At 37.0% G+C, this 16317-nt stretch overlaps 1 protein-coding gene across 1 annotated transcript in view; it reads right to left on the bottom strand.

Moving 5' to 3' along the window:
- The window catches only part of CNTN4 (contactin 4), a 309731-nt gene that overhangs the window by 222739 nt on the left and 70675 nt on the right, over nt 1-16317 (bottom strand). The window contains exon 4 of the mRNA XM_047095199.1: nt 3814-3909. Coding sequence (XP_046951155.1) covers nt 3814-3909 — 96 coding nt within the window. The remainder of the gene's footprint in view (nt 1-3813; nt 3910-16317) is intronic.

Below are 16317 nucleotides of genomic sequence, written 5' to 3'. Positions count from 1 at the left end.
ATAGTTTTGGGAATCCTGCCCCAGATTTGTGGAATCAAAATATCTTTGGGAAATGGTTGGGCACCCATGACTTTAACATGTTGCCTTGATTATGCCTCAGCTTCCTGCCCACCAGTGGCCAGAAGTGAGGTGTGTGTGAGAGAATAGCTTGGGGCTTCTCAAACTTTAATGTGCATATGAATCATTTGGAGATCTTATTAAAATGTGAATTCTGATTCAGTAGGCCATGGGTGGAACCTGAAATGGTCTTTTTGACAAGCTTCCAGGTAAGGCAGATGGTGCTGGTGCATGGACCACATTTTGAGTAGCAAGGATCTTGGTGACACATACAAAAAGGAAGGTGAGAACAAAAACCTCCCTGAACAGTTCAGGAGGAATTCACTGATGAATAATACAATTTTAGTACGCTGGTAGGAAGAATCTCAAAGTACCTCAGTCATATTCCTACTTAATGAGAGCATGGCTAAGGATCCTGAATTCCTGGTGCCAAATGACCTTGGAGGTGATGGAAAGCCAGGTGAAAATTCTGGATCTCAATAAACTCTATTTCTAATATGAAGGGACATCACGGACAACCAGAGTTCATCACAGTGATTTCCACTGTTTGGTGTTTGTGCTAAAACTGAATAGTAGAATCTATGGAATGACATCATAACTGAATTTGTATCTATTAGCCAAAAGACAACAAAGATGGTACATGTAGTGATTGATAGAGTCCTGGAAATACCTGCTGTCTGAAATGCTTTTCAAAATAGATTAATTGTTGCTCATTTCTATGTTACCCTAAGAAAGTCTGACACCTCACAGCTTTTGAAACAGGACATGCATCCTTTACAATGGATTTCATGCCATTACTCAGTATCCCATTGATACAATAAAAGGCTGACTCATTTCCTTCCCTCTGCATGATCTGTTACAAATTAAACTGGGATACCATATGCTGGGTCTAAAATGCTCGGTATATCCAGTGGCTCATGGTGATTCTGCCAGCTTTCAGGTGAAACACCGTCTGGAGAAGCAACAAGAGAACCCCTGCTATACAGTTTGCACTGGAGGGCTTTGACAACTGGGGGTATTTCATCAGATCATCAGTGACTCCACTGCCCCAAACTGATGGCTGTCTGAGATACTCCCTTACAACTTTCAAGATCCTCTTTGTGTTCTTGCAAATTTCCCTGCCTTGCCTGCCTTGCCCATAGTGTTACTGAGCACGCGGTTTCTAATAAAGCCCATAATGAGAATATTTATTTCCTTGTCTTTCACCATCAAGACTGTCAGGAATGTCAGCACAGCTCAAAAAACCGGATTTCAGAGCTGCTGACTGCTGCCAGCAGAGACAAGCACATTTCAGGGGATGTCTATGAAAATTTTTAATATATTTCTCTGTGGGAAGGGGAAAGTATTCAGGTGTCTCATTGTGTAGCAGCACAGCAACACTTCAGGTGCTTTGGCTTTCCCAAAGATACCATTATGCCGGGGAGGAGTGGGGTACTGTTTTTCTTAATAAGCCTACAAGATTAATTTTTGGAATTGCTGCCATGTTATGAAAGTTTAGTGCTGTGAACGTAGACTGCAGAAGAAATTAGCAAAACCTTCCATTCTTATTTTGATCAGATTTTATTTAAAAAATTTTTTTTTATGTTTATTTATTTTTGAGACAGAGAGAGACAGAGCATGAATGGGGGAGGGTCAGAGAGAGGGAGACACAGAATCCGAAACAGGCTCCAGGCTCTGAGCTGTCAGCACAGAGCCCGACGTGGGGCTTGAACTCACGGACCGCGGGATCATGACCTGAGCCGAAGTCGGCCGCTTAACCGACCGAGCCACCCAGGCGCCCCTTGATCAGATTTTATAGTAAGAAGAGAAAAGTCAGTCTGAGTGAACTTCACTTTACCTAAATATAGGTCCAGTTAATTGATTTCTTCGTATAAATGACAGAATTCAATAATGCAAGCCTAGTTAATAAACATGTTTAGTCTTATTGAGTTATTACCATGTAATGATAGAACTAAAAGGGACCGGAAAGATTTCCTTTGATCTCATCTTTTTATAGATAAGAAGAGTGTGATATGAAAAATTAAAAAAAAATTGCTCAATATCAAATAATGATTTGAAACAGAGCTAGGGCTGGACCTCATGTCAGAACTCCAAGTTTTATTATTCTGATGCTAATTTGAAGGGAAAACTCAAGTCCTAAGGAGTAAACCTATTTCTCAGAATACAAACTACTGAAATTTAACCTGGATTCTCTGCCAGTCTTCAAAACCCAGAACCCTGAATAATTCCATGTCCACAGTTTAGATTCAGGGAGGCCTCCTCCATGTGCTTTTAACACCCATCATATTAGAAGTACGAGTCTTTTCAGCTATCTTGCTAATTGTTACTTCCTGCTGCAAAGGTTAGCTGGGGCATTAGATGAGAAATGAAAAGTTACAACTTCAGAACACAGGACAAAAATAGAAGGATGTTTTCAAATTCTCAGTTTAATTTTTTTGTCTTTTCATCATGCGTTAAGCCAAAGAGAAAATTAAGATAATAACAAGGATAGCAGATAGCAAATTCAACTTTGAGCCAGAATTCCCAAGAACAGAGTTTATCAATCTTGTTACCACAACTTTAGAGGAATCCTAATAGACAGCATTATATATTAAGCCTCCACACTGCTGTGCCCCTTATGGGAAGTCAGATTTGCCTTTCAGTTATCGTTGGTCCTTTTAGCAGAAACTGCAAGTTCCATAGTCTCCCTATTTACAAAATTACGATTTTTTTCAGGGCCACCAAATTTATCTGTACAAAATACTTGATTTTTCCATCTCTCTTGCCACTGTAGCTGACCAGTGACATGTAGGTAAAAGTCTTCCGGCAAAGCGAACCTTTCATAATACAAATGCAAACTGAGAGGGAGACTTGGGACTTTTGTTCTTGCCTATTCCCATTTCTGCCTGTCTGGACTGCACACTTGCTACCCTTGCCAGTCACCTGTTAAGGACCTCAGAGAAGGATGCGAGAAAGGACTTGCATCCTGGAAGACATCCTCAGGAAGTGGTGCTAGCTTGAAAATACATACCTTTGGAAATGTGTGTAAGAACAACATGAAGCCTGTTGAAGTTTGTGTTAGCTGGGTTTTAAGTTATTTGCAGTCAAACAAATTCCCTACTCTTTATTTATTTACTTATTTATCTTTACTTATTTACTTTTTACTTATTTACTTAACGAGGACACTTGTTGGGATGAACACTGGGTGTTGTAAGGAAGTGATGAATCATTAAATTCTACACCTGAAACTAATTATTACACTATATGTTAACTAGGTGGAAATTAAACAAAACTTGAAAAAAATAAACTTAAAAACACATCAAATGAATTCCTAACTGATGTAGACATTATGAGTCTTTACAAAGTGACCTTGGATTCTGTGGTCAGAGGACTTGGGTTCTGGATCTGATCCTTTCCCTAGCCAAAAAAACGAGACAAAATAAAGCAAGGCCATCTTTGAAACCAATTGAGTTGGAGAAAGCATGGGTAGTTTTACCTACATTGCCTTACTAAGCAACAGGATTCTTATTTCAGTTGACTCAGGTGTGTTTCCCCTTGTGCCAGCTAAATAGCACTGGGTTGGAACATTTGCAGAATCTGGTATTTTCCTATCTTAATTATGGGAGGCACTGACAATGATTCTTCCTTGACACAGAGAATCTCTGCAAATGACATTTTTCCTTTAGCTAGTGCCAAGGGGAGAAAAAGCAACAACAACAACAAAATAGCAGCAAGTGAAGTGAAAAGTGTGCACATTTCAGTGCACTTATAGTTTACCTCCTGAATGGGCTGGTGGGCCACATAGGAGTACCATCCCCTGACCTTGTCGGACAGACACAGTGCTTCTTGTTCTTGTTTTAAAGTTTTCAAGATCTGTTAAGAAAGATAAAGGAAAAAGAGTTTAAATTGTAAAGGTCTAAGATAATATGAGAGAATTGGAGTATTTCAAAAGAGGACAGTCTTCTGCTGAGAAACAGTAATTGTATCACCCATATCAAGGAAATTCAGTGTAGCTTCTTTTCACATGATATTGTCCTGTCATCCTTGATTCTGTACACTGTAATGGAGCTACCTGTTACATGTGTCTATTTATATTTAAAACATATAAAATTAAATAAAATGTATAATTCAGTTTCTCAGCCACACTAGCTACATTTTGAGTTCAACAGCCACATGTAGCTAGCTAGTGGTTACCATATTGGATAGCAGAGAAATAGAACATTCAAATCAATGCAGAAAATCCTATTAGATGGTGCACATCTAAATGAAGAAACCAAGGTTTAATGAAGTTAAGTGGCTTCCCCAACATCTTTTTGTAATTAAATATTATCAGGAACGACATTCATAATATCTGATACTCAATCCTATTCACTTCACAAACCATTCTATTATATGCAATTATACATGTCCCTCTACATATGTAACTAGAATAGGACTCTCTCTGGATATGCACACACATCATATACAATGTACAAATAGACATATGCACATATACATAATTGTTTCAAAGTACGTGTATATTTTTAAATATTTATAAAGTACTGTCCAAGATTCTGTTTTGAAAAAAAAAAAAGCTCCCTTCTGTCAAGGAGGTCAGGTATAGTTAGAAAGATAAGACATTACAAACCCAAAGATCACAGTTTGAGTCAGCGAACAAGCAGTTGCCAATAAAAATGAGTTAATGTAAAAAATATGTCTAATAAAGTGACAGACATATTACTGTTTAAAAAAATATTTTTTCCTGTCCTCCCAAATGTAAACCCTCTCAACAAGAAGTATTTTAAGTGCCATTTCATTTTTTGTTGTCTAAAACATTTGATTTCACAACCTCTTATTGGATTTGAAGATTATTCCAAAACAAGTATGTTCTGCAGGGCGGCAAGCTGTGCACACTGGAGATCAGTAATATTTACTGACCATTTCCTACATGCTGGCCATTTTGGCAAGTATTTTATGATGATTATCTGAAGCGATTCTAACAACAATTATATGGATTGATTACCATTAATGTCTCCATTTTATAGTCTAGAAAAGAGAGGCACCATGAGGTTTGTTAAAGGTTACATGAGTAAGTTATGAAGCTAGGGGAATAAAGTGGACAGACTTCCTGCAGTCAAAAAAAAAAAAAAAAACCCAAAAAACCCAAACGGGATGCTTCTATAACTAGGCTTGACTTTAAGGAGAGGTCAGGATATTAAAGAAAATTTAGACACATACATATCTTCGTTACCAACTTCTGGAATTATGCAAATTTTAAAAGCATACATTATTTTCTTCAACTAAGTACTTATAAAAATTTCATTAAACATCACTTGGTTGTCAGACTTTGATATTGGCACTGTGAGAACACAGCGCCTGCCCTGTAGGGACCCGAGAGTATAGTGGGCAGGACTGACAGATAACACCTAATCACAGGAAGCCAAAGACTGACAGAGCTGAGGTGTGAACCAGGACACCTGGAGGACATACTGAGTACAATACACAAAAATACTCTAACTTGAATAACATTTCTGTTGTAATAAAATTCTTTTAATCCAATGAGCATCAGGTAAGGCTAAGACATGATATTTTCTTCCAAGGAAATGGTCAGAGAAGCCTTAAAAAAGATTAAACGAGAGATTTAAAAAACTTTATTATGGAAAATGGTTTAATATTATAAACCATCATCCCTAAAAGTGACAGTGAATCATTCTGAATTGTCACTTCTGCATATAGGTTCTTAGAATACGTCATCTAAGTTTTTGTACGAACATCCCATCGCAATACCAGAGTTGCATAAAAAATTAAGGGCTAATAGGTAATTGAGGTCAAGTCTTATTTAGGCAAAGTCCACCATGGTTCTGATTAGAGGAGGAGCATTTAGAAATGGGGAAAAAAATGAGAAGCACATGTAATGTGCTTAAATGATCTTTAATTGTTCTTAATGAGCTTGAAAAACTGGATTCCTGTTTCTTCCTTTTCAGTTTATGAATTCATGCAGTTCTACAAGGTTCGGGCAGTCAGAATATATCAAACTAATCTGGTATTTGTGAAAATATTTGGACATATTTCTTAGTAGTTAGTTGATACAAATTCCAGATGGCAAACCCTACTTACATAGTGAGTAAAAAGACTGCATTTGGACAGATTTGACTTTGAAATCAACTCTGCCATGTATTAGCTGTGTAACTGACCTTGGGCAAGTCTTCATTTTCTCATAAATAAATGCAAATAAATGTGCTTTGTTTTAAAGTAAGAGTCATGGGCAAAGATTAAATGAGATAGTACTTGAAAAGCACAAGGCCAAACACAAAGATTGTGCTACAAATCTGGTGTTCAATGTATTTGTTTTGTCCAGTAAAGAATGTTGTTATACAGTGGCAGGTCATAATCCAATCATTCTATTTATAAGAGTGTTCCTAATAGTAAATGAATTCTAGAGAGAATTATAGAGAGCTATAGCTACTGATAAACAAAGGACACTATAGTTATGCACATGTTTAAGGAAAAATTCCATGTCCAAAACTGGTCTTTTCAGATACAACTATCCATCCAGATCCTAATTACTAGCAGTGTGGTAACTATACAAATCAAAGAACTATGTGTGTGAATGGGTATTTTTTGAACCTTGTGTACTTTGTCAGCAGTAGTCCTGCACATATTATTATTTTAGAGTCACTTTATTTCCAAAGCCTTGGTACTGAGTAATGATCATTGGCAACAGACTTTACAAGATAGTAAGAATATATTATGGATAATGCTCTGTTACCATGACCATTGACCTAATAGCAATAATAGCATCTACCTGCAAAATGTATTGAGGTCATACCATGTGCCAAGTGCTTTTCATATATATCTCATTTATTCCATCATAGTTTAAATTTCCAACTTGGAGGTGATATAAGTGAAGTTCAGAGAGGTTCAGTATCATCTTCACCACCCAGGAAGTGGTCAGAAAAATACAAATTTATATCTGTCTCCCTTTAAAGCTACTGGTCTCAAACACCAGACTCTATGGCTTCCCCACTGATTTAGTGGAAGCTAGTGAAAAAGAACATTCAAACTAGTTACTCAACAGCTTAGTGACAAAAATAAAAATCTTTGAATGAATTGTAAGCTCTTTAGTGATTATGCAGGAAAATCCACATTTCAATGCACAAAGCAATGAGTAGGTACATTTCGTTCCAAATCTTCTATTTCTTTGCTTTTCCTTGTGGGTGAGTACTCAATGTAGGGATTTTAAACAGTAGGTAAAAAGGATGAAATTGAATGAGGAGAAAACAATCAGAAACAACTCTATTAAGAAGCATGCTCGCTGCATTGTTAACGAAAGGTAGCTGAACAATGTAGTCAATTACTAAAGATATGGTTGAATAAACGACGTATATGTAAGACAAGGAATTAATATCCATGTATTGTGGTTTTTCACAACAGCTTATTTTTCCAACTCTGTATATGGTTTACTGACATGTGATTCGTAGACATTTAAAAAATAAGTGGCTATACTTTTCGGTGTTGATTTCATTCATCAGCATTTTACATAAATTTTTCTAGAAATCATATGCTAAAGGATGCACAATTTTGTGGCAGATGTGTTTTCATATCATATTTTCCTGTGGAAACAATTGTCCTTTATTCTGCTATGGAATGTAATATCAGCATTTCATTTTTAAATGAGATTAGAAAATATGCTATGGAACTTGGAATGTGTATTGAGTGCATAGAGGAAATGAGTTCGCATTTAAATTCCTGCGGGAGTAAAAGCATACAAAGGTCTTAAAGCTGCAATATGCGATAAATAATAAAATGTCTTAATATATGAAAATACTTATAATTCAAACTACAGAGTAAATCAGGGAGTGAGGGGGGAAAATCTACATATATTTCCTGTCTGTAAAGTTATTAAATGTTTAGAGGAAAGGAAAAGATACCTTCCAACAAATATCTGGAGGTACTCTAGAGAAAACATCCAGAGGGCCCAATATATTTTTTTGAGAAGTAACAGTAAGTGAGAAAAAGTAACTCATGTAGGCCAACACTAAGGGACTACCCATGACCCACTGAACACTGAAGAGCTGAAGCCATTCACAGGGTGGGACCACCCAGAGAAGAGTGTAAGTTTAGTTTTAAAATGTCTAGAAGATGTTAATGGGATCATAACACACATCATGGTTTGTTAATAATCCACAAAGAGGCAGGAGAAAAGGGGAGAGGAAGAATGATACAGTAAACCATGCAAGTAATGCATGCATTTTTAATGCATGTATTATTTACTACATGCTAAAAAAATACCAATTCAGTTTTTCCAAATTTGGGTAAGCCTGGATTCTATTAATTCTTACAGGGTGGCCTTAGAACAAGAAATTTCTATCACCAGTATCCTTTGTTATTGCTTCCTCCAATTTTGAAAGTAGCAATCAATAAGGAAATCAATACCAACTTGGAAAAATGGTCAAGCAATACATTTGTTATGAATATGATTTTCATAATGATGATTGTACCATTTGTTTGTTTTTTTTTAAGGAGTATTTTTGGAGCATAACTTTAAAAATTGATTATCATGTAGCATATTTAAAATTAGGTCTTGAATCTGCCATTTGTTTCCTGAGTGTATGCATTTGTGGATGCACTTTTGCATGGTTTCTTGAATTCTAGAGACTCATACTGAAAGTAAGTCTAAATTTATAAAACCTTAGGAATTGCAAGCCACATTTGTCACATTCTTTCCACTCAGGAAGAAGGAAGAAGCCATTAGTACAACTGGCATAGGTGACTGGGTTTCCCAGTGAGAATACATAACAAGATGAAGACTTGCATAATGGTTTAACATGCTGATTTTGTAGTCAGAAGAACCTGAGTACAAATCTGGTACTCTTATTTTCTTGCTGTACAATGTAGGTGAGTTATTTAATCTCCTAGAACCTCACTTTCATCATTTCTAATATTAGGACAAAAATCTCTATCTCATAGAGCTCTTTGAAGATTAAGATCATGCATATAAAGCATTTAACATACTGTCTGATCCAAAGTCAGTAGCCCATAAATGTTAGCATTATCATTATCATTTCTTGGCATCTAAGGAAACCATACAGAAAGTGACTTACTGGGGGAAAGCTTGTGAGTCTAAACTTCCACCAGAAAAAGTAACACCAGAGTGGTCAGGTCAATCCTACCATGGCAAAAAATGCTAATAGGACTTAAAATACATCTATTTTTGTTCATCTTAATTGTGTTTTCAAGTCTGAATAGGAGCTGAAGTAAGCCAGCTACCTTATCCTTTCCAGTGTGTGAACTATAGTCTTTATATGACTTAAAATCAAGATATACTCACATATAAAGGATTCAGAAAATTTTCCTTAAGAACCTATGATGATATGGTCTCAGAGAGCTTGTACCACTTTTTAATGTAAATGTGGTAGCATTTTCATAAAACACTAAAATAGGATGTAGGTTTATCTTCTACAAAGTATGCAAACATGTTTCAAAACAGAAATAAATTATGAAACATTTTATTATTTACTGATTATATAAATTTACTCATTGAACTTAAAATTTATAAGTTCACACTGCATACTAGTTGTAAACAGATGGGTATAAATGGAAACTGAAATATATATATATATATATATATATATATGATTATAAAATATTGATAGGTATGTTTGTCAGTATCTTGCTTTTCCTTATGTCATTAACTTTTCCATTTGCTTATTCAGTCTTCAGCAAATATTTTTTGAGTTCCTTTTCAGTTCGAAGTATTCGTGTCAGCTATCTTATCTTTCTAACAACTAAGTAAAACAAAACGAAACAAAAACCTTTGTCTATGCTAAACATCCGATATTAAATATCCCAATTTGTTGGTCCCTAAAGTAAGGGACCAGAATCTGATGCTAGGCGATGGTCTGACATTGCAAAGTAAAGCAAATATCTTTCCTGGATATCTTTGTATAGATAACAAAGGGCTTTATTAATATTTCTAAGCTAATGTACACTCAATTTACAAATGAGTCATTCATAGAACTGACTTACGACCTTGTTCTTTCATTGTCCCTAATGCTGCTACTATGGACAACCCTATGAAAATTCTGAGAGCACTTATTTCCAAGTACAAAGGAAGAGCCAGTGGGAGCTCTCCCAGATGCTGACTGTGACTGCACAATGTTCTCCCTCCAAATGTCTGAATTTTTTTTCTACCCTTTTTACTCATGTCAGATGAAAACTCTGTAATTTAGGGATTATTTTGGAATTGCAGAAATTACATTTTAAAAACATAAATGGCTGCAAATGCATTGCCTTGCCAGTAGTCATTTACAGTGAAGGGCAAATTAATCCAATCAGATTGCTTCCTCTTAAGTAAATAAGAGCAGTAGGGATTCTTTGAATGGGAGTTTTGATTAGCCAAAAAAGAAACAAAAGAAAATGTTATCTATGAAGTAATGGGGAGGGTAGAATAGGGCTTAGAAAGCTCAAGAAGGGATTAATGACCTAAAAAATAGGATGAGAAAAGGTGTGTAGAGATTGCCAAAGACAAATTTGCCTGGGGTCAGCAATCTTGCATTTTGCAAAAGGGGAGGTTACACTCCTCTTTCTCTTATACCACATTACTGCGTCATTTTCTGTTTCCAGCCACAAAACCCAGGAAAGAGCTTAAAATGTGTTGTTATGTGTTAAGCAGGCTTCTGTGGATTGTTTGGGAAATTAATCATTTTGTAAATACTATTTAGCAAATTAAAAAAAAAAAGGAATGCTAGATTTAACTGGCTTCCATAAAGAACTCAATTTCTCACTTTCCATGTATTCTTTCATTTAATCCTTCCAACAACTTTATGAAGTAAGTATTATCACTAATCCCATTTTATACAAAGAAAAAATTAACAATCAAGATCAAAGGCCTACTATAAGGAAGAGAATGAATTAAAATCCAGGTTTACCTAATCCAAAAATGTATGCTTTTAGCCTCTTTTCTACATAGAATTCAGTTTTTTTTTTAAATATTTTTTTTAACGTTTATTTATTTTTGAGACAGAGAGAGACAGAGCATGAACGGGGAGGGGCAGAGAGAGAGGGAGACACAGAACCGGAAGCAGGCTCCAGGCTCTGAGCCATCAGCCCAGAGCCCGATGCGGGGCTCGAACTCACAGACCACGAGATCGTGACCTGAGCTGAAGTTGGCACTTAACCGACTGAGCCACCCAGGCGCCCGTACATAGAATTCAATTTAAAAGATGAAACCATACTTGTTGATTGTGTAGTTGACTATTTAAAATGCACATTTTTTCACCCCTCTTCTATTATTTTCTTGACTTTTCAAGAAAATAAAGGTTGCTTTGCTGTCCTTTGTGCTCCAAGTGTATGACCCTCTTGGTAGCTCTTTTTATTTCTCATATTAGTTTTTTTTCTCTTTCTTCATTTTTTTTTGGGGGGGGCATATTCTATTTTATCTAGACCTTTGTGCTACTTAAGAAGTCAAAGAACAACTCCATTTAAAATGTTTAAGTTTCTTCATGTATTCCATAAAAACCTGTACCTATCTAAATCACAAGGTTACTGCGATTAGTGCGATATGGCATCATAAATAATGTTCTCCTTTGGAGACAGGTGTTCTAAAATACAAGCTATTATTACCAGCATTTTTCTCTACAGGAGCTCATCTCTTTTCGCATATCATCCTGACTCAGGAGTGTTAATGGTTAGGAAGCTGCATTCCCTATCATTGGTTTCATGTTTATACAACAGAAACAGAAACAAAGGTTTCAGAAAAGGATTTGGCTTAGTACATTTTAGAATAAAATATGGAATCTTCACTGTACTCTATCAAGGACCTCTACATAGGTCCCTGCCTATGTCCCCAGTCTCATTTCCTGTATTTTTCACCTTCCTTAAACATAATAAACATGTTTTGCTTTCGGTTCTTCAAACACTTTACGGGTAACCCTGTTTTAAGACCTTCATATTTGCTGTTCCCTTTGGAATGCACTCGACTCATCTTTTGGCTCATCATTCCCATATTCAGGACTCATTTCAAATGTCACTTCCCCAGGGTAGCCTTCTCTGAGGCTTTATCTCAAGGAGACCATCACCTGGCTCTGGTTACTCTCCATCACATCACGTCTTTATTATTATGTCTCACATAGCAATTGTCACCACCATCTGTAAAGACGATTTGCTTCTATGCTATCTGGTTTATTGTCTCCCCTACCCACCACTCCCCGCCCCAAGATGAAGATTCACTGGGGCAGCAATCTTTTTAGTCTTTATCAGTTTGCAGCACAGTGCCCAAAACAGTGTTTGATACATTTTAGGTACTTAATTAGCATTTGTTGAGCATCAATCCCCTTCCTGAGGACAACACTGAGTCAACAAGACTTGATGGCCTAAAGTGAACTTTCTTGTATTTGTCCACATGACACAGGGTCATGTTACAAAAAGACCTATGGGTGCTCGATGGCGAGGATGCTGTGGATGGTACCTTTAAGACTACATCTCTAATCAAGGAGTTAAGCCACCTACCATGCCTTAATATAAAAGCTCACAGATCCACTAAGACTGAAATACAATCAGCATATGAAATAAGTTCATTACTTGGTATAAGAAATACCCTCCCATCCACTGACCCCTGAGGCTCAGGAAATGCCTGAGATAATGAAAATATCAAACATCATGCAAATTGCATGGGTCTGTTATTTGTGATCAGGGCTATCAGCTAGTCAGTGATATATCATACAATTATCTGTTTTTCATCTAGTGTGAGAATTCTGTAATTTGATAGACTTATGATCATTACAGTTTTGACAGAAAGAAACATGATTCTTCATTTTGTATTTTTACTTCATAGCCTTTTCTTCTCCCCTCTGAAAATTAAAATTAGCAAGTTGTAATTCATTGTACCAGTCTTCTCAAAAAACGGGCAATCCTAGAGGGCAAATCAGATATATTCAAGTAACACTAGAATAAATATTCTCTGAAGAAATGCTGAAAAGGCATGCATCAGGAAGCCATTGTGAAGTCAGTAATCTATAGGAAAAACCTTGGAACATATTACTAAATGGAGACATATAGGCCACAGATCATGAGCAAACCCTAGAGACCACAAATCTACCCATCCATACAATTGGTCGTGAAGCACCATGCTTTAAAGTGAAAGAAATCTTTTCATCTCAAACTTTTTCATTCCACATCTTGTACTTTGTTAACCTTTTAAGGATACAAGCCCAAGGACTGAGTTCACCTTCAAACTTGCCTACCACTAAGTGGAAGTGGGTACCATCTCTAGGAGGGGCAGTTTCTCACTTCCTCCTTAAAAATGAAACTAGGTAGGTGCTTTCATATTTAAACATTCTCTTATTTGTATCCAAAAAAGTAGGGATTTCTTTTCCCAAGAAGCTTGAGAAGAAATTACACTGATTGTTAACTTCAAAGGGAGAGGCATACTTTATCAGTATTTCCTGACATTCTTATGCTTTGCAATAAAGTTTTGCTTTGAAAGCAAATCGAAGAGTCCTCACCACATTCTCAGTTTTGGATTTTTGACCCAATAAAAGAGTGAATGGTGACTCATAAAGAAAAATGCCAGCCTTCTTATATTCACTGCTCCTAAGAAATTGGACACCCTTTGCCATCTAGTTATTTTCGGGAAATCAAAGCTGTTAGAAGTAACAGGTTTGTTGCATCACCGGCTCAAAGAGGATATTTCTCTGCCCTTTTCGTTTCCCTTCTTTGAGAAAAAACATTCCTTGGGGTACTAGATGCTGCATAAGCTGTATCTAGTATACCACTTAAAAATTTTTAAGGACATAAAAAAAAGTTCTGTATATAAATGAAATTCCCAGATGAAGAGCAGCAGTTATTTATGTTGAATTTAAGTTGCTTTGGCAACTTCAACCATATATTTTTATCTCATTACAGTTTTGAAAATAAAACTATCATCAAATATGCATGCAAGCTATGTGTTTATTCATCATCTACTTAGACTTTGCTATGGATGCTATTTCACTGTTCTTTGCTATGGATGCTGTTTCACTTATTTTCTGGGAGAAATCAGAGATAAGGCTGCAGTGTGGTAAACCTGTCACTTTTTGGAAATGCCATCAGTCAAGCCCCTTGCTTTTAAATGCACTGTTGAGGGAGATGAGAACTAATACAGATTCAGTCAATACCTATAATATGCCTACAATGAGCACTTATTATATGTCAGCTACCGTTAAAGGCACAGGGGATGTATTAGTGAACAACAACAAAACAAAACAAAACAAAGCAAAACAAAAATCTCTTCGCAAAGAGGCTAACATGGATAGAATGACCATTAACAAAATAAATAAACCATACTCAGTATCTTTGATGATAAGGGCTACAGAAAATTAAGGGCAGGAAAACAAAGAAAAACAGAAAAAATAGGATAGGGAATATTGGTATTAACCTTTAAAAGAGGAAGATCATGTAAAAGTAGAATCTATTTACGTCCCTTCTACTTCCAAATGTGCAGGAATAAATCACTCTCCTTCTGCCAACTCAGCTCTGGGCCCCCACAGAGAATGCCAGGAAGGGTGCAAAGTAGTGTTAAGTGACACAGCAGTCTTGATATAGTTTTGTACTTTCTTATTTAGAACTGAAGTTAAAGTCACCTTAGTTCAGGTAACATCTGAGGAGCCTAATAAATATTTTCATTTTGCATCTAAAAGTTTAATACAGTTCCCCAGCAAAAACAAACATAAAACTCAAAATAACTCTAAATAACTGAAGAAATGGCAGAAACAAATGAGCAGGCATACTAAATATACCCTGATTTCCTAAAGGCAGACGATCACCAAACCAGTACTGTGATAATTTATGTGCTGCTTTAAGAGAGCGTTACTGTTTCCTGCCTCAGAAATCTTACAGAGCCAGAGAATTTCAGAGCTGGGGAGATCTTACAGCCTTAGTGTTTGGGCTGCTACAACAAATACACCACAGACTGGGTGGCTTAAACAACATTTATTTCTCACAGTTCTGGAGACTGGGAAGTCCAAGATTAAGTTGCTGGCAGATCTGGTGTCTGGTGAAGGTCTGCCTCCTGGTTTGCAAATGGCTGTCTCCTCACTGTATCCTCACGTGGTGGTGAATGGAGAGACAGGAAGCCCTCCCTGTCTCTTCTCAAAAGGGCACTCATCTCATTCATGGGAGATCCACCCTCAAGACCATGACCTCACCACCTCCCAGAGGCTCCACCTTTTAATACCATCACACTGGGCACTAAGATTTCAACATATTAATTTTGGGGAGACATAAACATTCAGTCCATAACACCATCCTTTCTTCAGTCTGAGCTCCTTCCCTCATCACTCCTTCCTTCCTCCCTTTTCCCCATTTATATTATTTATGGTGTCATATGTGGTAGATGGTCTGGAGAGTACGAAGATAAATCAAACAAGGTCCCTGACCTCAAGAAGTTTACAATCTGGGGTGCCTGGGTGGGTCAGTCGGTTAAGCATCTGACTTTGGCTGAGGTCCTGATCTTATGGTTCATGAGTTCAAGCCCCATGTCAAGCTCCATGTGGACAGCTCAGAGCCTGGAGCATACTACAGATTCCATGTCTCTCTCTCTCTCTCTCTCTCTCTCTCTCTCTCTCTCTCTTCCCCTGCGTATGCTCTCTCTCTCTCTCTCTCAAAAATAAACACTAAAACATTAAAAAAAAGAGAAGTTTACAATCTCTATTAGACAAGCACATAAATAGTTCCAATACAAGGTATAAAGGAAGTAATCAGTGTTGTAGAGTGGTAGAGAGAAGGTTCCATGGGAGATGAAAGGAAGTACTTTTTGCTGGGGGTAAATCATTCAGTCAACATTCCATTTGCACAGACGATGAACCCAAGCATATGGGAACCAAGAGACTTGGATCTTGGGTTTAATTTACGTCAGCACCAATGACCTGCTTCCTCTCCTTCCCCAATGCAGGCTTGTTTATTCTCCCCACTTTCTTTAATGCAGGTCAACGCACATAGGCAGTGCAGGGCACTTCACTCTACTGCAAGGTGATGGTGGGTTCTTATGAGAGCTCTAGCATGAAGCATGTTCCAGACTGCATGAACCATTGAAATCACTAGTGCTCTCATTTTAAAAAAAATATGAGACCAGCTCATATCCAACTACTGGCTCATCATGCACGCCAGCACTGCCATGTCATCTTTCCATCTTTGCAAGGTTACTTCCAAGGTCATTTCCATTCCAACATTTCTGGGTGTGTCTCTGCCTCATAACTTTTCTGCTAGAGTTTCCAGAAGATTCCAGCATGACCCCTGTTGCTCTTCTGAACCAAGAAACTCTAC

The sequence above is a fragment of the Lynx rufus genome, unplaced genomic scaffold, assembly GCF_022079265.1.
Source record: "Lynx rufus isolate CCGP_SWC_20201006 ecotype Redwood Valley unplaced genomic scaffold, mLynRuf1.p SCAF_4, whole genome shotgun sequence".
Lineage (NCBI taxonomy): Eukaryota > Metazoa > Chordata > Mammalia > Carnivora > Felidae > Lynx > Lynx rufus.
Note: the sequence above shows the minus strand (reverse complement) of the source record. Positions and strands in the feature narration are given on the sequence as shown.